A 23,148-nucleotide genomic window follows, 5' to 3' on the forward strand; every position below is an offset into this window, starting at 1 on the left:
GCCCCCGGTCTCGTCGACTGTCCCTCGATAACCCTGTCCACTTATCCTATCCCATATACCAGCCCTTATGTAGCTTAATAGGGCCCAGGGGGAAAGGGAGAGGAGAGGAGGGAGAAGGTACGTATGGTGAGTAATTGGATAGATATATGATCAAGAAAAGGGGGGGTTATTAACACATGAGAGGTGTCACCTCCACATACCAGGTGCTTAACCTAGGATAATAGCAATTGGTACACAGTTCCTCATACAGGTACCCTCCACAGGATAAATGATACCCTATATAGCATGTTATTGTACAAATGCCCTTCCAATTTATATAAACATCGTTAGTAAATTTCATAAATCATGTAGATACAGGGGGCAAAAATCATATCACATTGGGGGAACCATATAGATAATTAGAGCATCAGCGATTTAGAATTCTCCAAACAATGGTATCCACCGCAGCTTATTACACAGTTATTGTACAAATATACATGCACAGTATCCTACAGAAAATAGCCTTAAATTGGCAAAGATGTAGTGATAAATTTAGCAGATAAATGCTTAAACCTTTTCCAAGTGTGTAAAAACCTATGATAAATATCCACACAATTAATACCTCCAGGGGTCAGCATCTGCAAAAAATGATATCTCATACAGTAGGACAAATAAAGTGCAAAAAAATGTCCATGCTTATATTCATTGTGTTTGATAATCAAACACTCGTCCCCTCATTGCACACTACCCTGCTTATCAAAATGCCACTAACTACCCCAAGTAGACCAATAGTCTTATCTGGTGTCCAAATGATCGTCTGGTGCCTCTACGCGTTTCCCTGCCATGATACCAGTTCGTCAGGAGGCTAATGGAGAGACCGTTGTGCGAGGATACAACATACGGCCGTCATGATACACTGCTTATAGGTACCCCTTGGATTCATGGCCCTATATTCAGCGCATTTTTTACAGGTGTTGATCTATTTTTTATGCACATACTAAGTGGCTATTAAAGGAGTGTTGTGTATATTCTGTCATATGTGCACGGGGAGGACATCCTTAATTTCATCAAGCTGCAGGCTATGGCCCACTCCTGTCCCAGCCCACGGAGGAGTGAAACGGGGGGTGCCCCCAAGCCCTGTCCTGGAACATGGGGATGATGAGCACAGACTATGATGTGTACAGTGAGGAAAATATGTATTTAATTCACTGCCGATTTAGCAAGTTTTCCAGTTTCCAATGAATGGTGAGGTCTAATTTTTATCGTAGGTACACCACCTGTGAAACAATCTAAAAAAAATGTATATATAAAACAGAAAATCACACTGTATGATTTTTACATACTTCATGCAATGACATGAAATGCAATTTAATTATTTCATCACCAAACAACCAGCAAGAATTCTGGCTGTCACAGAGACCTGTTAGTTTTTCCATAAGAAGATCTCCTACTCTGTTCTCATTACCTGGAGGAAATGCACCTGTGAACTTCTTACCTGTATAAGGGACACCTGTCCACCATGGCCAAAGAGTTGTCTAAAGACACCAGGGACAAAATTGTAGACGCCCACAAGGCTGAGATTGGCACAATTATTAGAAAATGGAAGAAACACAAGATGACTGTCGATCTTCCTCGGTCTGGGGCAATATGCAAGATCTTGCCTCGTAGGGTAAGGATGATTCCGAGAGAGGTCAGGAATCAGCCCAGAACTACCCAGGACCTGGTCAATGACATGAAGAGAGCTGGGACCACAGTCTCAAACATGAATGTTAGTAACACTACGCCGTTATGGATTAAAATTCTGCAGGGCACGCAAGGTCCCCCTGCTCACGCCAGCACATGCCAGGCCTATTTGAAGTTCACCAATGACCATCAGATAAGACCAAAATAGAACTTTCTCAGTCACCCATGACAGCACTACCAGAGAGAGGGGATCCGCCCTCTCCCCTGCATCAGTTTGGTTTCCTGTCCCTGACGGGGAACCTTCTAGGACAGTACCTGAAGACCGAAACTACGAAGATCCAACTGAAGAATCCGGAACCGGCCAGTCCGAGTCCTGGCAGCGGGGAGGCCCCTGCCACGGCTGGTGCGGTGTCCGAGGCCGCCACGGCTACGACCGATGGGTCCGGAGCGTGAGCGGGGGGAAGCGCAGCCGCCACTCCGGATAGGAGTTCGGGGCTCCCGGCGTTCGGCTGTGCACAGGACGCCAGCATTCCAACATGGCGCCGCACCGGAAGTGGTAAAGACAACTTCTGGTTCGGGGGCAGCGCAGTAACTAAGGTGTACCAAGATGGCGCTGCCCCGGAACCGGATTACTCCATTTCCGGGTCTCTGACTGCGCGCGCATGCGCAGTAGAGTTTAAAAAAAAAAAAAAATAAATAAAAAAATTTTCTATGGACGCTTCCTCAATGATGCAGCCACAGAGGAGGGGCTAATAATAAGCGCTTAGTTTAAAAGAAGGTGGACATGGAGACTTCTTGCTGCATGCCGTCCCAGGGTAAAACCATGGAAGACAGCGATCAGCAGCTCCAGCCGCCGACACAGCAGCAGCGCCACCATCAACGACCGAAACCGGACGCACAGAAAAAGCGATCTTCTGCTGGCACCCGGAGTTCTCGGTCAGGTAGCCATTCCACGCAACAGAGCAAGATCTCCAGCGTGGTGAATCAGCTACCTTCTGCGGATCTCACACTTCAAGATCCTACCCCTCCTCCAGAACCGGTACCTGTGGCTGCGTCAGATTGGTGAGTGATCTTCGTGAAAGTTCACTTTTTGTAATTGGGGTTCCCCTTCTCCATTTATCTTAGGCAAGGAAAAGAACGGGGAAGATGAAAAATAGAGCCTGCCCCTTGTGTGAAAAAGCTCTGCCAGACGTGGGATAAGAAGCTGTGTGACTCCTGTATAGAATGAGTCCTCTGTGAGGAGACCCCAAACTTCGCCTCCGAATTACGATCTGTAATTAAATCAGAGGTTGAGACTATGTTTAGCTCCCTTAAAAGCGGGAAAAGTGGTAATAGGAAACAACCTACTCCCCTTGAAAATTCTGACCCCTCCAGCTCCGAGAGTAAGAACTCGGATACACAAGATTCCTCTTTTTCTTCTTCGGATAATGAGAGTGGAGGTCGTCATTGTTTCCCCCTAGATGAGGTTGATAGCCTTGTTAAGGCGGTAAGATCAACAATGGGGGTGCTGGACCCTCGTCCTGACAAAACTGTGCAGGACATTATGTTTGGGGGGCTATCCCAGAAAAAACGTAAAGTGTTCGCCCTTAATGAAAATATACAGTCGTTAATTAAAAAAAAGTGGGAGAAACCGGAGAGGAAAAACGTATCGGTTCCCTCTATTAAAAGGAAATACCCTTTTGAAGATGAGGCTTCTGTCTCATGGGATAAAGCCCCTAAACTAGACGTTGCGGTGGCTAAAGCCTCAAAGAAGTTCGCCTTACCCTTTGAGGAAATGGGAACCCTGAAAGATCCTCTCGACAAGAGAGCAGATACTTTCCTTAAAGGGGCCTGGGAGTCAGCAGGAGGATGCTTAAGACCTACCATAACGGCAGCCTGCACGTCACGGTCTTTAATGATCTGGGTTGACAACCTAGAGAAACAGCTCAGGGATGGGGTCCCCAGAAATAAAATCTTAGACTCTATCCCTATGATTAGAGGAGCCGCGGCATTCCTAGCAGATTCTTCGGCTGACTCAATTAGATTAGCATCTAAATCCGCAGCCCTTTCAAATGCAGCGCGTAAAACTCTATGGCTAAAAAGCTGGCCGGGGGACTTACAAACCAAGCAAAAACTCCCATGTGAGGGCAAATTTCTTTTTGGAGAGACTCTGGACGATATCCTGCAAAAAGCAGGGGATAAAAAGAAAGGTTTTCCCATCCTGGCCCCATCATATAATAAGCGGCCCTTTCGAAATAGGAAGTTTTTTTAAAAGGAGACCGCCAAGGGATCAAACCCGATGGGATGACGGGAGGAGGAAAGATAGAGGGTTCCTTTTTGGTAACTCCCCTCGGAATAGAACCCCCCCCCCCAAGTGACATCCTTCCCAGGGTGGGAGGGAGATTATCTCAATTCCTCCCGGCCTGGGAGAAAATATCGACCAGCCCTTGGATATTAAAATTGATACGAGACGGGCTTCACATAGACTTTCTATCCTTACCCCCCACAAAACTATGTCGTAACACCGCTGAGATCGTCTCCCCAACAACAAGAAGCCCTGGAACTAGAAATCGTAAAACTAATAGACAAAGCTGTCATCCAAGAGGTCCCCCCTCTGGAGAGAGGGATTTTACTCTCCATTGTTCCTGGTGCCCAAACCAGATGGAACCTTCCGGACCATAATAAACTTACGGAAGTTGAATACTTTGGTTTTTTACATAAGATTCAAAATGGAGTCAATAAAGTCAACGATAAAAAATCTGTTTCCAAACTGTTGTATGATAGTTCTAGATCTCAGCGACGCGTATTATCACGTCCCCATCCACAAGACCTCTCAGAAATTCCTCAGACTGGCGGTAGTCATGAAAGGACAGACAAGGGAATATCAATACAGGGCTCTTCCCTTTGGCATATCAATTGCACCCCGCGTCTTCACCAAACTGGTGGCAGAGATGATGGCGCATCTGAGAGAGGAAAATATCTTGATTATTCCATATCTAGACGATTTTCTGATTGTCAGCAATTCGGCCGAACTGTGCCGTCAGCAATGCGACAAAGTCATAGACATTTTAAAAAACTTGGGCTGGCTAGTGAACCTCCAAAAGTCAAAGCTGAATCCAACCAGAGTTCAAGAATTTTTGGGTCTCACCTTGGACTCAAGTTCTCAAATGTGTTACCTTCCACACGTGAAAAAACAAAAGATAATCCACTTAGTATCAGAAGCACGGGCAAACCCTACCATGACCTTAAGGAAGGCGATGTCATTACTGGGGTCCCTCTCTGCTTGTCTCCCAGCAGTTCAGTGGGCACAGCTCCACACAAGACCACTCCAGTGGGACATTTTAAGGAACCAAAAACTACTGGGGGGGCGGTTAGAGAGTCGCATGTCTCTAGGTTTGCTCACTATTCGTTCCCTAGCTTGGTGGTTAAATCCCAGCAACTTATCAAAAGGGGTTCCCTGGGTGATAGAGGCGTCTCAAATAGTCACCACAGACGCAAGTCCCACAGGGTGGGGGGCTCACCTAGACAACAAAGTCGCTCAGGGGTTATGGACAAATCAGGATCTCAAGTCTTCCTCAAATCAAAAAGAACTGACAGCGGTAAATCATGCGTTACTGTTCTTTCGAGACTAGCTACAAGGACATCATGTCCGGGTATTCTCGGACAACCGAGTAGTGGTGGCTTACTTAAACCACCAGGGGGGAACCAGATCCCAAACATTAATGAAAACCACCTCCGAAATTTTCAGCTTGATTCAAAACAACTAACTTTCTCTATCAGCCCTACACATAAAAGGGGTGGAAAACCAGAAAGCAGACTTCCTGAGTCAAACCCAATTAAAGCAGGGAGAGTGGTCTCTAAATCAGGATATATTCAACAAAATCGCAGATCTATGGGGAATCCCTGTGATAGACCTCTTTGCCAATGTCCACAACAGGAAAGTAGAAACCTTCTGTTCCCTAGATCCCAGGGGGAACCCTCAGGCTGTGGATGCATTCACAATTCCCTGGACACAAACACTTGCGTATGCTTTTCCCCCCACTATTCTCATTCCAGCAGTCCTACGGAAAATCAGGCAGGACAGATCTAGACTCATCTTAATAGCCCCCTTCTGGCCCAAGAGAGCCTGGTTTTCATGGCTGAGGATGCTATCGATCACCGATCCCTGGGTCCTTCCGGATCTTCCGGACCTTCTGTCTCAGGGGCCGGTGTTCCACCCTCAGTCGGAGAATCTCCATCTAACAGCGTGGAATTTGAGAGGTCACTATTGAGGGAAAGAGGTTTTTCTGACAAACTAGTGTCTACTCTAATGAAAAGTAGGAAACCTGTGACCACAAAAATTTACGGTAAAACCTGGAAAAAGTTTTCTATCTTCCTCCGGGGTAAGGTTGAAGGATGGGGTTCCAGTGGCTGAAATACTAGAGTTTCTACAAAAAGGGTTAGACCTAGGCCTTTCAGTAAGTACATTAAAAGTACAAATAGCAGCTCTAGGAGCCCTATTGTTGTGGATTCTGTTTGTGGGCTCCCTCTGGTTGTTACTGCTGGTACTGGGTGACTTTGGTGGGTTGCGGCCTTTGGTTTCCACCTGTCCATCAGAGGCTGGGTGTTTCCTATTTTACCTGGCCTTTTTGTCATTCCCTTGCCGGCTATCAATGTATTCAGATGTGCTCTGTTTGGTTCCTGCCTACCTGCTCCCAGATCTTTCAGGATAAGCTAAGTGCTGATTTTCAGTTGTTTGGTTTTTTGTCCAGCTTGCTTATTATGTCTCTATGCTAGCTGGTAGCTCTAGTGGACTGAGGTTCTCCCCATGTGCCATGAGTTGGCACATGGGTTCTTGTAATCTCAGGATGGTTTTTTGATTAGGGTTTTTTGCTGACCGCTCAGTCCCCTTTTGTATCGTTCTGCTTTCTAGTTTACAGCGGGCCTCAATTTGCTAAATCTATATATCTCATCTCTATGTGTGTGCCTTCCTCTCATTTCACCATCAATACATGTGAGGGGGCAACTATATCTTTTGGGGTTCATTCCTCTGGAGGCAAGTGAGGTCTTTATTTTCTCTGCAGTACTAGTTAGCTCTTAGGCTGGTGCGTGGCGTCTAGAACCAACGTAGGCACGCTCCCTGGCTATCTCTAGTTGCGTTTGTCAGGCGTAGGGCAGCGGTCAGCCCAGGTTCCATCACCCTAGAGCTCGTCCGTTATTTATTTGTACTTTGCTTGTCCTGTGCTATCCCTAGCCATTGGGGATTCATGACAGTATAGCCGGCCAACAAAGTGTTAATTGTTTGGGCTGAAGCAGGAGAAAAAGAAGTGTTTAAGGGAAATAATTTTTTTTTTTTTCCCTTCAGAGTTTTGCTGCCTAGCCCTTAATTGCTGTCTAGCTGCTTCTTACCTCCTCTTAACCCTTGAATGGCTCTGATCTTAGCTGTTTAACATGGATGTCCAGAGTTTGGCTTCCAGCCTGAGTAATCTCGCGGCAAAAGTTCAAAACATACAGGATTTTGTTGTTCACACTCCCATGTCTGAACCTAGAATTCCTATTCCAGAGTTCTTCTCTGGAGATAGATCTACCTTCCTGAATTTCAGGAACAATTGTAAATTGTTTCTTTCTTTAAAATCTCGCTCCTCTGGAGACCCTGCTCAACAGGTCAGGATTGTAATATCTTTCCTGCGGGGCGACCCTCAGAATTGGGCATTTGCATTGGCACCAGGGGATCCTGCATTGCTCAGTGTGGATGCGTTTTTTCTGGCATTGGGATTGCTCTATGAGGAACCCAACCTGGAGATTCAGGCTGAAAAGGCTTTATTAGCCCTCTCTCAGGGGCATGATGAAGCGGAAATATATTGTCAAAAATTTCGGAAATGGTCGGTGCTTACTCAGTGGAATGAGTGCGCCCTGGCTGCAAATTTCAGAAATGGTCTTTCTGAGGCCATTAAGGATATTATGGTGGGGTTCCCTACGCCTACAGGTCTGAATGAGTCTATGGCTATGGCCATTCAGATTGATCGGCGTTTGCGGGAGCGCAAACCCGTGCACCAGTTGGCGGTGTCTTCTGAACAGGCACCTGAGACTATGCAATGTGATAGAATTCAGTCCAGAAGTGAACGGCAAAATTATAGGCGGAAAAATGGATTGTGTTTTTATTGTGGTGATTCAGCTCATGTTATATCAGCATGCTCTAAACGCACAAAAAAGCTTGATAAATCTTTTGCCATTGGTACTCTGCAGCCTAAGTTCATTTTGTCTGTGACTCTGATTTTTTCACTGTCTTCCATTTCCGTTGATGCCTATGTGGATTCGGGCGCTGCCCTGAGTCTTATGGATTGGTCATTTGCTAAACGTTGCGGTTTTAGTCTGGAGCCTCTGGAAGTCCCTATTCCTCTGAAGGGAATTGACTCTACACCATTGGCTATGAATAAACCGCAGTATTGGACACAAGTGACCATGCGCATGACTCCCGTTCATCAGGAGGTGATTCGCTTCCTTGTACTGTATAATTTACATGATGTACTAGTGCTGGGTCTGCCATGGTTACAAACTCATAATCCTGTCCTGGACTGGAAAACAATGTCTGTGTTAAGCTGGGGATGTCAGGGGGTTCATGATGATGCACCTCCGATTTCTAACGCTTCATCTACTCCTTCTGAGATCCCTGAGTTTTTGTCTGACTATAGGGATGTTTTTGAGGAGCCTAAGCTCAATTCGCTCCCTCCTCATAGAGATTGTGACTGTGCTATAGAATTGATTCCTGGCAGTAAGTTCCCTAAGGGTCGTTTATTTAATCTGTCACAGCCAGAGCATACTGCTATGCGGAATTATATTAAGGAGTCCTTGGAAAAGGGACATATTCGTCCATCTTCGTCCCCTCTGGGAGCAGGTTTTTTTTTCGTGGCAAAAAAAGATGGTTCCCTGAGGCCTTGTATAGATTATCGCCTTCTGAATAAGATTACAGTCAAATATCAGTATCCATTGCCATTATTGACTGACTTGTTTGCTCGCATTAAGGGGGCTAGGTGGTTCACTAAGATAGATCTTCGCGGTGCGTATAATCTGGTGCGGATAAAACAAGGTGATGAGTGGAAAACCGCATTTAATACGCCTGAGGGCCATTTTGAGTATTTGGTAATGCCTTTTGGACTCTCCAATGCTCCGTCAGTCTTTCAGTCCTTTATGCACAATATTTTCCGTGAATATCTGGATAAGTTTGATTGTGTATTTGGATGATATTTTGGTGTTTTCTGATGACTGGGAGTCTCATGTTCTACAGGTCAGGAAGGTGTTTCAGGTTCTGCGGGCCAATTCTCTGTTTGTGAAGGGCTCAAAGTGTCTCTTCGGAGTCCAGAAGATTTCTTTTTTGGGGTACATTTTTTCTCCTTCTACTATTGAGATGGATCCCGTTAAGGTTCAGGCAATTTGTGACTGGACACAACCTACATCTGTTAAGAGCCTACAGAAGTTCTTGGGGTTTGCTAATTTTTATCGTCGGTTCATTGCAAATTTTTCCAGTATTGTTAAACCTTTGACTGATTTAACTAAAAAGGGTGCTGATGTTGCTAATTGGTCTCCTGCGGCTGTGGGGGCCTTTCAGGAACTTAAGCGCCGGTTTTCTTCTGCTCCTGTGTTGTGTCAACCAGATGTTTCACTTCCTTTTCAGGTTGAGGTTGATGCTTCCGAGATTGGAGCGGGGGCGGTTTTGTCACAGAGAAGTTCTGATGGCTCGGTGATGAAGCCATGTGCATTCTTCTCTAGAAAATTCTCGCCCGCCGAGCGCAATTATGATGTGGGTAATCGGGAGCTTTTGGCCATGAAGTGGGCATTTGAGGAGTGGCGTCATTGGCTTGAGGGTGCTAAACATCGTGTGGTGGTCTTGACTGATCACAAGAATCTCATTTACCTTGAGTCTACCAGGCGTTTGAATCCTAGACAGGCTCGTTGGTCGTTGTTTTTTTCTCGTTTCAATTTCGTGGTTTCATACCTGCCAGGTTCAAAGAATGTGAAGGCAGATGCTCTTTCCAGGAGTTTTGTGCCTGACTCTCCTGGAGACTCTGGGCCTACTGGTATCCTTAGGGATGGGGTAATATTGTCCGCCGTATCCCCAGACTTGCGACGTGCATTGCAGGAGTTTCAGGTGGATAAACCGGATCGTTGTCCACCAGAAAGACTGTTTGTTCCGGATGATTGGACCAGTAGAGTCATCTCCGAGGTCCATTCTTCTGTGTTGGCTGGTCATCCTGGAATATTTGGTACTAGAGACTTGGTGGCCAGGTCTTTTTGGTGGCCTTCCTTGTCTAGGGATGTGCGTACCTTTGTGCAGTCTTGTGAAGTGTGTGCTCGAGCTAAGCCTTGCTGTTCTCGGGCCAGTGGGTTGTTGTTATCCTTGCCCATCCCGAAGAGGCCTTGGACGCACATTTCCATGGATTTTATTTCTGATCTCCCGGTTTCACAGAAAATGTCCGTTATCTGGGTTGTGTGTGACCGCTTTTCTAAGATGGTTCATTTGGTGCCCTTGCCTAAGTTGCCTTCCTCCTCTGAGTTGGTCCCTTTATTTTTTCAGAACGTGGTTCGTTTGCATGGGATTCCGGAGAATATCGTTTCTGACAGGGGATCCCAGTTTGTGTCTAGATTTTGGCGGACGTTTTGTGCCAAGATGGGCATTGATTTGTCTTTCTCGTCTGCATTCCATCCTCAGACGAATGGCCAGACGGAGCGAACTAATCAGACCTTGGAAACTTATTTGAGGTGTTTTGTTTCTGCTGACCAAGATGACTGGGTTGCTTTTTTGCCACTGGCCGAATTTGCTCTTAATAATCGGGCTAGTTCTGCCACGTTGGTCTCTCCTTTTTTTTGTAATTCGGGGTTTCATCCTCGTTTTTCCTCTGGTCAGGTGGAGTCTTCGGATTGTCCTGGAGTGGACATGGTGGTGGACAGGCTACATCAGATTTGGAATCAGGTGGTGGACAATTTGAAGTTATTTCAGGAGAAGACTCAGCAGTTTGCTAATCGCCGTCGCCGCATGGGTCCCCGACTTCTTGTTGGGGATTTGGTGTGGTTGTCTTCTCGTTTTGTCCCTATGAAGGTCTCTTCTCCTAAGTTCAAGCCTCGGTTCATCGGTCCTTATAGGATCTCGGAGATTCTTAATCCTGTATCTTTTCGTTTGGATCTCCCAGCATCGTTTGCTATTCATAATGTGTTCCATCGGTCGTTGTTGCGGAGGTATGAGGTGCCCGTTGTTCCTTCGGTTGAGCCTCCTGCTCCGGTGCTGGTGGAGGGAGAATTGGAGTATGTTGTTGAGAAGATCTTGGATTCTCGTGTTTCCAGACGCAAACTCCAGTATTTGGTTAAGTGGAAGGGTTATGGTCAGGAGGATAATTCCTGGGTGGTCACCTCCGATGTTCATGCGACTGATTTGGTCCGCGCCTTCCATAGAGCTCACCCTGATCGCCGTGAGGGTTCGGTGACCCCTCCTCAAGGGGGGGTACTGTTGTGGATTCTGTTTGTGGGCTCCCTCTGGTTGTTACTGCTGGTACTGGGTGACTTTGGTGGGTTGCGGCCTTTGGTTTCCACCTGTCCATCAGAGGCTGGGTGTTTCCTATTTTACCTGGCCTTTCTGTCATTCCCTTGCCGGCTATCAATGTATTCAGATGTGCTCTGTTTGGTTCCTGCCTACCTGCTCCCAGATCTTTCAGGATAAGCTAAGTGCTGATTTTCAGTTGTTTGTTTTTTTGTCCAGCTTGCTTATTATGTCTCTATGCTAGCTGGTAGCTCTAGTGGACTGAGGTTCTCCCCATGTGCCATGAGTTGGCACATGGGTTCTTGTAATCTCAGGATGGTTTTTTGATTAGGGTTTTTTGCTGACCGCTCAGTCCCCTTTTGTATCGTTCTGCTTTCTAGTTTACAGCGGGCCTCAATTTGCTAAATCTATATATATATCATCTCTATGTGTGTGCCTTCCTCTCATTTCACCGTCAATACATGTGAGGGGGCAACTATATCTTTTGGGGTTCATTCCTCTGGAGGCAAGTGAGGTCTTTATTTTCTCTGCAGTACTAGTTAGCTCTTAGGCTGGTGCGTGGCGTCTAGAACCAACGTAGGCACGCTCCCTGGCTATCTCTAGTTGCGTTTGTCAGGCGTAGGGCAGCGGTCAGCCCAGGTTCCATCACCCTAGAGCTCGTCCGTTATTTATTTGTACTTTGCTTGTCCTGTGCTATCCCTAGCCATTGGGGATTCATGACACCCTATACTGCGAAAACATAGCAGCCAACCCTTGGATAATACGGTTTGTCAGAGCAGCCGCAAGGTCTAAACCCATAACTATACGTAGATTACCATCCTGGGATTTGAATTTAGTATTGTTAGCTCTAACAGAATCCCCGTTCGAGCCCATAGAAGCATTACCCCTTAAAATTCTTTCTCTTAAAACGGCCCTCCTAATAGCCCTGACATCGTCCCGTAGGATAAGTGACCTCCAAGCCCTATCTGCAAACCCTCCATTTACACAGATCCTAAACGATAAGGTTATACTAAAGACAGACCCTGCTTATTTACCAAAAGTTGCATCCACATTCCATAGATCTCAGGAAATAATCCTTCCTTCTTTCTGTTCAGACCCTAAAAATAAGAAGGAAGAGAAATTCCACACTAGACGTGAGAAGGTGTCTAGTTCAATACCTTAAAATCACCCAGCAGCATAGGAAGGAAGGGTCTCTTTTTATCTGCTTCCAGGGGCCCAGAAAAGGACTCAAAGCTTCTAAGGGCACTATTGCTCGATGGGTAACAGACGCAATAGAATTGGCGTACTCCTCCACCGGGAACGCCGTCCCACAGGGACTGAAGGCCCACTCTACAAGGGCTATGGCGACCTCCTGGGCCGAAAGGTCAGAGGTACCATTAGACCAAATTTGTAAGGCGGCCACCTGGTCATCACCTTCAACCTTTTTCAGACACTACCGCTTAGACCTAGCCTCATCATCTGACCTAACCTTCGGAAGAAGGGTTCTACAGGCTGTGGTCCCTCCCTAAGCAATAATCTATGAAATTCTCTCTGGTAGTGCTGTCATGGGCGACTGAGAAAGTCATAGTTACTCACCGATAACGTTGTTTCTCAGAGCCCATGACAGCACCTGCTTATTCCCCCCCCCTCATCACGTGTGGGTTTTTTCCATATAGACACGGTGTTTACTCGTTAAGCAATATGATAAAATTGTATATTTTTTGTTGTTGTTGTGACTAACCTGGAGGACCTCCGATGCTCTGTAAACAAAACTGATGCAGGGGAGAAGTACCGCCCTTTTATCTTGTAGGTTTCCTGTCCCTGAAGGGCGGATCCCCTCTCTCTGGTAGTGCTGTCATGGGCTCTGAGAAACACTGTTATCGGTGAGTAACTACGACTTTTTGGTATCAACGCCACTTGCCGTGTTTGGAGGAAGAAGGAGTTCAACCTCAAGAACACCTTCCCAACTGTGAAGCATAGTGGGGGGAAACATCATACTTTGGGGATGCCTTTCTACAAAGGGGACAGGACGACTGCACCGTATTTAAGGGAGGATGGATGGGGTCATGTATCGCAATATTTTGACCAACAACCTCCTTCCCTCAGAGCATTGAAGATGGGTCATGACTGGTTCGTCCAGCATGACACTAATCAGAAACACACAGCCAGGGCAACTAAGGAGTGGTTCCGTAAAAAGTTTCAAGGTCCTGGAGTAGCATAGCCAGTCTAAAGCCCTGGACCCAATTAAAAAAAAAAAATATCTTTGGAGGGAGCTGAAACTCAATGTTACCCAGCGACAGCCCTGAAACCTGAAAGATCTGGAGAAGATCGGTGTGGGGAAGTGGGCCAAAATCACTGCAAACTTGCTCAAGAACTACAGGAAACGTCTGACCTCTGTAATTACAAACAAAAGGTTTCTGGACCAAATATTAAGTTTTCTACTGTGTCAAATACTTATTTCATGCAATAAAATGCTAATTAATTATGGAAAAATTATAAAATAGGATTTTCTGGTTTTTATTTTTAGATTCTGTCTCTCACAGATGAAGTGTACCTATGATAAAAATTACAGACCTCTCCATTCTTTGTAGATGGGAAAACTTGCAATATATCAAATACTTATTCTCCCCTTTGTACTACATATGGAATGAAGAGTAGAACTAACCTTGCAGAGTAATGTGTACAAACAAAGCTGAGCTACAAGAGATGAAGGCTCCCAGGTATGTGGTGGGCGGAGGAGCCAGGGGTCCTTCTCCATCCGTGCATAATGTGCACAGCTAAACTCAGCAAAGTTTGTACAGCTGCCATAACAGGCAGAGATGGAGACTCCAGCCACCAAGATGCCAAGCTGACGATCTCTCCAGGGATCTGCACCAATGAATAGTCACACCGACCCAGAAGAAATTTGCAGTAAAAACATTTTAAGAGTTTTATTTCCATTGTCTGATATGAATGAGTTGCAACAAAGGGGAGGGGTGATAGAGGTCCACGGGGTCATGATAGGAGAAGATTAAGGGCACCTTACCGGCCCATGGTTGGCATGACCACGGCCGGACTGGTTAGTGTGGCATCCTCCTCTTTCCACTGAGAGGTCACAGTCTTTAACTGGGTGTAAAAATAAACCCCCTAAAAGTAAAAAAAGATGTAAAGTAAGGGAAACAGTAACCAACTCCCCCCACACAGGAAGCTGCATTAACCCTTTACCTGTTTGCCATAGAAGTTTGTGTCGCCCCGGAAGGAGGCACGGGATCCAGTGAATGAGAACATTGGCAGCGGCACTGGAATGGGCACATTTACTCCAACCTGGAGGTAGAGCAGAAGGTGGTTACAGGTGTTGTGAACAACAATCACCCCAGTGTCTGGACAGAACCCCATGTTCAGCCCTCCTATTCTTCCACTACACACCAGTCTTCACTACCATGTACCCACCTGTCCCACATCTGCCAGATGAGTGTACTTTCGGGCTGTGGCTCCATTTGTGGTAAAGATTGCGGTGCCATTTCCATAGGGGTTTTTATTGACGATGTCTATCGCTTCATCCAGAGTGTCGGCTCCGAGGACCACCAGCACTGGCCCAAAGATTTCCTCTTTATAGCAGGTCATGTCTGGCTGCGAGAAGCATTACACTTAACAAATTAGTGCCAGCATCTCATGTACTGCGCCATGTCTACCGCTGTCCCTCCAGTCACCAGCCCACAAGGCTTTTTGGACACTTACCGTAACGTTGGCCAGTATTGTAGGCCCCACAAAGTTGCCATTTTCATAGCCCTTCACTTTGATGCTGCGGCCATCGAGTAGAAGTGTTGCGCCCTGCTTCACCCCGCTGTCAATCAGGCTGCACACACGCCGCTTTGCCTCTTTACTGATGAGGGGCCCCACGTCAGCCCCGGCCTGATCGCCTAGAACACAGGTCATCCAGAGACAGGAGGTAACAAGACTGGACCTCAATGCCATGCCACTAACACTATCCAGAAATAATGGGAGCGTGATAAGTTCTGTAACCCAGCAGAAACCCCAGATTATAATGGCTGCCACGTAGGAGGAGATTTCCCATTGTCCCTGCTCTAAAACGCCTGGAAACTTGACAAAACTAGAGCTGACAGATCTGCAGAAGTCGGGCTCGGGAGTAGAGAGAACATTTTCCAGTATTCAAGTATGTGACCGATACAAAACCTTATTAGTTCTGCATTACACCTGGCACGTGTGGTGAAAAATCAGATATACTGAATGTGTGAATGTGGCCCTTTACATCAGCATTAGTAGCCAAAACCAGGAATGGAACAGTCATAGGAGAAGTATAGAAACACATCACCACTTCTGTATTATCACCCATTCCTGGTTACAAATGCTGATGTAAATGACTGACAGTGTGAACGTGGCCTTAAGTGCAAAGTTGTGTGAAAGTATTCAATCACAAGCAATAAGGTTATGGGGGTATCCAGCAACTCAATTCTGTATGGGGGCGCTGGTGACAAACACGATGTGCTAACATCACAAGGTCAAGTACAGATGGCATCCTAGTGCAAGTAATGGGAGAGGCGCGCTCATGACATGGAGCCACAGTGCAGCTCTGGTAACGCCAGGTCATTTATAGACTACTGATAACGTGTGCACACTGTTGTAACTAGGAGAGGCGCTAGTATAGTATCATCAGGTTACGCAGACACTGGGGTAACTAGGAGAGGCGCCAGTATAGTATCAGGTCGTGCACACACTGGGGTAACTAGGAGAGGCGCTAGTATATTATCATCAGGTTACGCAAACACTGGTGTAACTAGGAGAGGCGCCAGTATAGTATCAGGACGTGCACACACTGGGGTAACTAGGAGAGGCGCCAGTATAGTATCAGGACGTGCACACACTGGGGTAACTAGGAGAGGCGCCAGTATAGTATCAGGACGTGCACACACTGGGGTAACTAGGAGAGGCGCTAGTATATTATCATCAGGTTACGCAAACACTGGTGTAACTAGGAAAGGCACCAGTATAGTATAAGGTCGTGCACACACTAGGTGAGGCGCTAGTTTAGTATCAGATTGTGCAGACACTGTTCTAACTAGGAGAGGCGCTTGATACCCAGAAAGTCACTGTCATCTCCCAATGATAAGAGCTGGATAACTTTTTTTTTTTTTGAGTATTGAGGAGCACTGTGGTGGGGAATATTACCAGCATCATTACACTAGATGAAATAAGCAGAGACGTATTGAGCTGCATCCTCTGAACAGCTGTACGAAGCTCTCAGCTCACTTGCTGCAGCAGTGTCTGGACGGAGGTCCTGCAGTGAGGACAGGTTCATCTTCCAGAGCTCCGGTAGTCTACAGCGTGTGTGAGATGTAACCTATGGAGGAAATATATTCCCTAGATTGTGCCTTTCTTCTTACCGGCATTCACTTGCAATTTCTTTGCTTTTTCCACCAGTTCCGGCAGCCATTTCTTTGCGTCCCCAACCAGAACAGCAGTTGACAATGCCATGCAGCGCTGTCCTGCAGCACCAAATGCTGCTCCAACAAGCTGGTTCAGAGTATTCTCCTTATTGGCATCTGGCATCACAACGCCGTGGTTTTTGGCCCCCTGCATGTGAGATGGAGTGATAAGGGTACAGTATGGAGTATCAGTGATCAGTCCCTTCAGAAAGTGCCCTGAAGCATACCATGTTAGACTGGACTCTCTTGCCATTTCGAGACCCTCTTTCATAGATGTATTCTCCAGCCTGGTTAGACCCCACAAAACTGATGGCACGGATGGCGGGATGATCACATATGAAATTCACCGCTAAGAAACAAAACACGTGAATATACAGTATATATGCAATATCCTCTTCAGTGTGAGGAGCAGCCCTAACATGTGTTATAGGCCCACACATCCGTCACTCACTCGTTTATAGAATCCTAGAATGTTAGAAGAGACCTCCTGGGTCAGTGTTCAACACCCCGGACAATGCAGGATTCACTAAAATATCTAAAACAGATGTCAGTCCAGCCACGGTTTGAAGACTTCCATTGAAGGATAACTCACCACCTCTCGCGACAGCCTGTTCCTCATTGATCACCCCCACTGTCAAAAAGTTTTTTTCCCCTAAATATCTAATCTGTATCTTCACCCTTTCAGTTTCATTCAATTGCTTCTCGTGTTTCCATGTGCAAATGAGAATAAGGATGATCCCGCTACACTGTGACAGCCCTACAGATATTTGTATTAAGTCTCGTTAGCCTTCTTTTTTTGCAAGCTAAACATTCCCAGATCCTTTAACTGTTCCTTGAAGCCATATTTGCAGTCCGCTCACCATCCTGGTAAGCTGTTCTCTGAACTTGCTCCAGTTTTTCAATGTCTTTTTTAAAATTTGGCGCCCCGAGCTGGACACAGTATTCCAGATGAGGCCTGACCAAGGAGGAGTAGAGGGAGATAATGACTTCACGTGATCTAGACTCTATGCTTCTCTTAATACATCCTAAAACTGCGATTGCCTTTTTTGCTGCTGCATCATCCTGTCGACTCATGTGAAATTTGTAATTAGTGATGAGCGAGTGTACTCGTTGCTCAGGTTTACCCGAGCATGCTCGGGTGACCTCCGAGTATTTGTTATTGCTTGGAGATATAGTTTTCATCGCCTCGGTTGCATGATTTATGGCTTCCAGATAAGCTGAATACATGTGGGAATTCCCTAACAAACAGGCATTCCTCACATGTATTCAGCGTATCTGGAAGCCATAAATCATGCAACTGAGGCGATGAAAACTATATCTCTGAGCAATAACAAATACTCGGAGGTCACCCGAGCAACGAGTACACTCGCTCATCACTATTTGTAATCTATTAGTATACCCAAGTCTTTCACACGTGCTGTTGCTTAGTTCTATTCCTCACATCCTATAGATGTAATTTTTGTTTTCTTGTCCAGATGTTAAATACCATTCTATTAGTCGCTGCCCATTCTTCAAGCTTATCTAGATCCCCCTGAATTCTTTCTGTTTTCTCTAGTGTTAGCTATCCCTCCTAGCTTTGCATTGTCTGCAAATTTATTCAGTTTACCCTCAATTCCCTCATCTAAATCATTGATAAAGATGTTGAGCAAGAATATAGCAGGATCTCTTACTCCACCCGCCAGTAAATTAGAAACTCCACCCCCACAAAATCCCATACACCAGGAACTCTGCCCCAATTATCTACCACCATCCTGTGGAAATTATTGCCCTAAAACTACCCCCCTTATCCAAAGGGTATCTTTACCCCTAACATTCACCATACACAGATAATACCATCACACACACATACACTAGGAATCACACCCCAACTAAACATATAGCAGGAACTTCACACCAAACATCCCCCACCCACTCTTACACTGGGAACCCAACCTTAACGTGTACCCTAGGAATAGAAAGAAGTGATTGTTGTCAGCACATTACATAGACAGTCACTGCGGCGTGCTCCATGTTGCACGCTCATTGCAGGGAGTGTTCTAGGGCCACATATCTGGTGAACCGCAGGCCATCTGGGCTGTGTACAGACACACACGCACGTAATGCATTTAGAGAAAAGATGGTTGTGTCCCTCTCCCACTATTGAGAATGAGGGCTGCTCCCCCCACGACCCTCCATGGGTACTGCACTACATACAGGAGCTTCTTACTAAATTAGAATATCATCAAAAAGTTAATTTCAGTTCTTCAATACAAAAAGTGATACTCATTACAGAGAGTCATTACAAACAGAGTGATCTATTTCAAGTGTTTATTTCTGTTAATGTTGATGATTATGGCTTAGAGCCAATGAAAATATTCTAATTTATTGAGATAATGACTTTTCATTGGCTGTAAGCCATAATTATCAGGCTATGTGCACACGTTGTGGATTTGTCTGCAGATCCGCAGCGGATTGGACGCTGCGGATTCGCAGCAGTTTTCCATGCGTTGTACAGTACCATGTAAACCTATGGAAAACAAAATCCGCAGTGCACATGCTGAGGAAAATACCGCGCGGAAACGCTGCGTTGTATTTTCCGCACCATGTCAATTCTTTGCACGGATTCCGCAGCGTTTTACACCTGCTCCTCAATAGGAATCTGCAGATGTTAAAACCCAAGTGAAAACCTCACAAAAAATGCTGGAAATCCGCAGGTAATCCGCAGTGCGTTTTACCTGCGGATTTTTCAAAATCTGCACGGAAATTTCTACACACGAATCTGCAACGTATGCACATAGCCTCAGCATTAACAGAAATAAACACTTGAATAGATCACTCTGTGTGTAATGACTCTATATAATATACGAGTTTCACATTTTGTCTTGAAGAACTGAAATAAATGGACTTTTTGATGATATTCTAATGTTGTGAGAAGCACCTGTATATACCTGCGTTCCCAAAGAGCAGAGCTCTCATTCCAAGAGCCACCTTCTTGGAATCAGATAAAAGGAGAGTTAAGTATGAAAGGAAAGTTGTGGTTGTTTGGACCTCACCTGAGTGCTGACCATGTATAATATTCAAGGTGCCATCTGGAGCGCCAGCATCTTGTAACAATTGGGCAAGAAACATGGTGGCTCCAGGAACGCGCTCGGACGGCTTCATCAGGTACGTGTTCCCACAAACCATGGCCATGGGGAACATCCAGAGCGGGATCATGGCGGGAAAGTTAAAGGGAGCGATGCCAGCGCAGACACCCAGCGGCAGGCGGAAAGTGTAAGTGTCCATGTCCTTGGTCAGAGAGGGCAAGGTCTCCCCCAGCATGAGCGAGGTCACACTACATGCGTGCTCTACCACCTCTAGAAAAAGCAAAGGTCACAAGTCAGCAAGAAGCAGCAGCTCGGCAGCCACACAGACAGTCGACTCATCGGGCCTTACGCAGTCCACGGAAGACATCTCCTTCTGCATCGGCCAACGTCTTCCCCTGCTCCAGCGTGATCAGACGTGCCAGCTCTTTCTGGAGAGAAGAGGGACCATGAACCTGTCCTCATTCACAACGGTCTCCACTACCCACCGTCCTCCTTATTACCAGGTTATCCTTAATGAGCTGCTGGTAGCGCAGGAAGATCTGCTGCCGGTTCAGGATGGAGGTCTCCGACCAGGCTGGGAACGCACGTTCACAAGCCTTGATCGCTGCTTCCATCTCACCCTGCGTGGCTTGTGGCACCCGCCCGATCACCTCATTCGTGGCCTGGCAACAGTAGACATATCAGTTTTAATATCGGCAGTCAGCATCTGGTGCACACAGGAAGTCCAACATTTCTTACCGGGTTGTGAATGTCGATCCAGTCGGACGTCTTCGACTCCACAAAATGCCCATTTATAAAGAGTTTGGTGAGAGGCTGAAGAGGAAAGCAATGTTCAGTGTCGACTGTGCCAGTCAGGCGACGAGTAAAGACTCTACCCCAGCAGCAACCATAGCCAAGACTGCCCCTCCCAAGTTCAGAAAATGTGACAACAGCACCAGAGAGCAGCATGGTACCAGCCTGTGTGTGTGTGGGGGATGGGCACTAGAAGAGGGCAGCGGTACCAGCTCGTGTGTTAGGGGGGGCACTAGAGTAGGGCAGCGGCACCAGCCTGTGGGGGGCAGTACCAGCCTATGGCGGGGGGGGTACTAGAGAAGAGCGGCATTACCAGCCTGTGGGGGGTACTAGAGAGGGGTGGCAGTACCAGCCTGGGGGGGCGGGGGGGGGGGGACTAGAGAAGGGCAGCAGTACCAGCCTGTGGGGGGGGGGTTCTAGAGTAGGGCAGCAGTGCCAGCCTGTGGTGGGGGCACTAGAGGAGGGCAGCAGTACCAGCCCGGGGTGGGAGGGGGCACAGGTATCAGCCTGTGGGGGAGAAGGGCAGCGGTATAGGAGGGACACACACACACACACACACACACACACACACACACACACACACACACACACACACACTAGAGTGAGGCGGTTCCAGCCCCTGGGGAAGGGACAGTTCTTCTGTACGCCATAGTTTAGGATTGGTGGTTTTGTTCCAGACTCCAGGCCATCAGCCGCCCCTGTGGCCTATCATACATCACTTTCACACTCAGAGTTATACAGGGGGCACAGCTCATCTGCACATTACCAACCGCACTAGTGTGACCACAGTCCCCCCCCCCCACCGTGTCACACGACTCACCACGGCCGCAGAGGAATAATTCACGCCTGCAATCCTAATTGAGGGCTGAGGAAGACACAAAAGAGAGGTCAGCAGGAGCCCCCTCGAGCACAGAGCCCCCTGCCCAGCTGCTCCCCCTCTCACCCGCAGGAGTCTCCCGAGCACAGAGCCCCCTGCCCAGCCGCCCCCCTCTCTTACCGGCAGGAGTCTCCCGAGCACAGAGCCCCCTGCCCAGCCGCCGACCTCTCTTACCGGCAGGAGTCTCCCGAGCACAGAGCCCCCTGCCCAGCCGCCCCCCTCTCTTACCGGCAGGAGTCTCCCGAGCACAGAGCCCCCTGCCCAGCCGCCCCCCTCTCTTACCCGCAGGAGTCTCCCGAGCACAGAGCCCCCTGCCCAGCCGCCCCCCTCTCTTACCCGCAGGAGTCTCCCGAGCACAGAGCCCCCTGCCCAGCCGCCCCCCTCTCTTACCCGCAGGAGTCTCCCGAGCACAGAGCCCCCTGCCCAGCCGCCCCCCTCTCTTACCGGCAGGAGTCTCCCGAGCACAGAGCCCCCTGCCCAGCCGCCCCCCTCTCTTACCCGCAGGAGTCTCCCGATCACAGAGTCCCCTGCCCAGCCGCCCCCCTCTCTTACCCGCAGGAGCCCTCCCCGAGCACAGAGCCCCCTGCCCAGCCGCCCCCCTCTCTTACCCGCAGGAGCCCTCCCCGAGCACAGAGCCCCCTGCCCAGCCGCCCCCCTCTCTTACCCGCAGGAGCCCCCCCCGAGCACAGAGCCCCCTGCCCAGCCGCCCCCCTCTCTTACCCGCAGGAGTCCTCCCCGAGCACAGAGCCCCCTGCCCAGCCGCCCCCCTCTCTTACCCGCAGGAGTCTCCCGATCACAGAGCCCCCTGCCCAGCCGCCCCCTCTCTTACCCGCAGGAGCCCTCCCCGAGGACAGAGCCCCCTGCCCAGCCGCCCCCCTCTCTTACCCGCAGGAGCCCTCCCCGAGCACAGAGCCCCCTGCCCAGCCGCCCCCCTCTCTTACCCGCAGGAGCCCCCCCCCGAGCACAGAGCCCCCTGCCCAGCCGCCCCCCTCTCTTACCCGCAGGAGTCCTCCCCGAGCACAGAGCCCCCTACCCAGCCGCCCCCCTCTCTTACCCGCAGGAGTCCTCCCCGAGCACAGAGCCCCCTGCCCAGCCGCCCCCCTCTCTTACCCGCAGGAGTCCTCCCCGAGCACAGAGCCCCCTGCCCAGCCGCCCCCCTCTCTTACCCGCAGGAGTCCTCCCCGAGCACAGAGTCCCCTGCCCAGCCGCCCCCCTCTCTTACCCGCAGGAGTCCTCCCCGAGCACAGAGCCCCCTGCCCAGCCGCCCCCCTCTCTTACCCGCAGGAGTCCTCCCCCCCCAGGCACAGAGCCCCCTGCCCAGCCGCCCCCCTCTCTTACCCGCAGGAGTCCTCCCCGAGCACAGAGCCCCCTGCCCAGCCACCCCCCTCTCTTAACCGCAGGAGCCCCCCCGAGCAGAGTCCCCTGCCCAGCCGCTCCCCCTCTCACCCACAGGAGCCCCCCGAAAACAGTGCCCCCCTCCCCTCCTCTCTCCTCCCCCCCTCCTCTCCACCCCCCCCATCTCTTACCCGCAGGAGCCCCCCCGAGCACGGAGTCCCCCGCCCAGCCGCCCCTCTCCCTTACCCGAAGGAGCCGCCGGAGCTGCAGCATCCTGCCGGACTCTGTGCTCTAGTCTATGCAGACTGACACTTTACTTAGAATGACACATAGCTCCACCCCGCTGCTGCCTATTGGCTGCTGGCACCACGGCCCCCTCTCCAGGATCAACCATTGGTCCTGACAACATAAAAAGGAAGGTCGTGACCTATAACCTCCGATCGACTTCAGAGGCGGTTTTGTTTTCTAATTTCTACCGTGTCAGGAGCACTCAGGCGGCCATGATGACTCCTGGCGGAAGTGGCACTG

At 48.6% G+C, this 23,148-nt stretch overlaps 1 protein-coding gene across 1 annotated transcript; it reads right to left on the bottom strand.

Moving 5' to 3' along the window:
* Window positions 1-14,043: 14,043 nt before the first annotated feature.
* Window positions 14,044-23,147, bottom strand: ALDH6A1 (aldehyde dehydrogenase 6 family member A1). The gene is made up of 12 exons (XM_077267403.1): window positions 22,867-23,147; window positions 21,229-21,273; window positions 20,355-20,429; window positions 20,117-20,278; window positions 19,966-20,044; window positions 19,584-19,886; window positions 16,779-16,900; window positions 16,510-16,699; window positions 14,846-15,027; window positions 14,558-14,737; window positions 14,333-14,431; window positions 14,044-14,254 (listed from the first exon to the last, which is right to left on the bottom strand). Exons 1-12 carry the CDS (start codon window positions 22,891-22,893, stop codon window positions 14,150-14,152), a joined length of 1,569 nt encoding a protein of 522 aa, XP_077123518.1. The 5' UTR covers window positions 22,894-23,147; the 3' UTR covers window positions 14,044-14,149.
* Window position 23,148: the final 1 nt, after the last annotated feature.

The sequence above is a fragment of the Ranitomeya variabilis genome, chromosome 1, assembly GCF_051348905.1.
Source record: "Ranitomeya variabilis isolate aRanVar5 chromosome 1, aRanVar5.hap1, whole genome shotgun sequence".
NCBI classification, from domain to species: Eukaryota; Metazoa; Chordata; class Amphibia; order Anura; family Dendrobatidae; genus Ranitomeya; species Ranitomeya variabilis.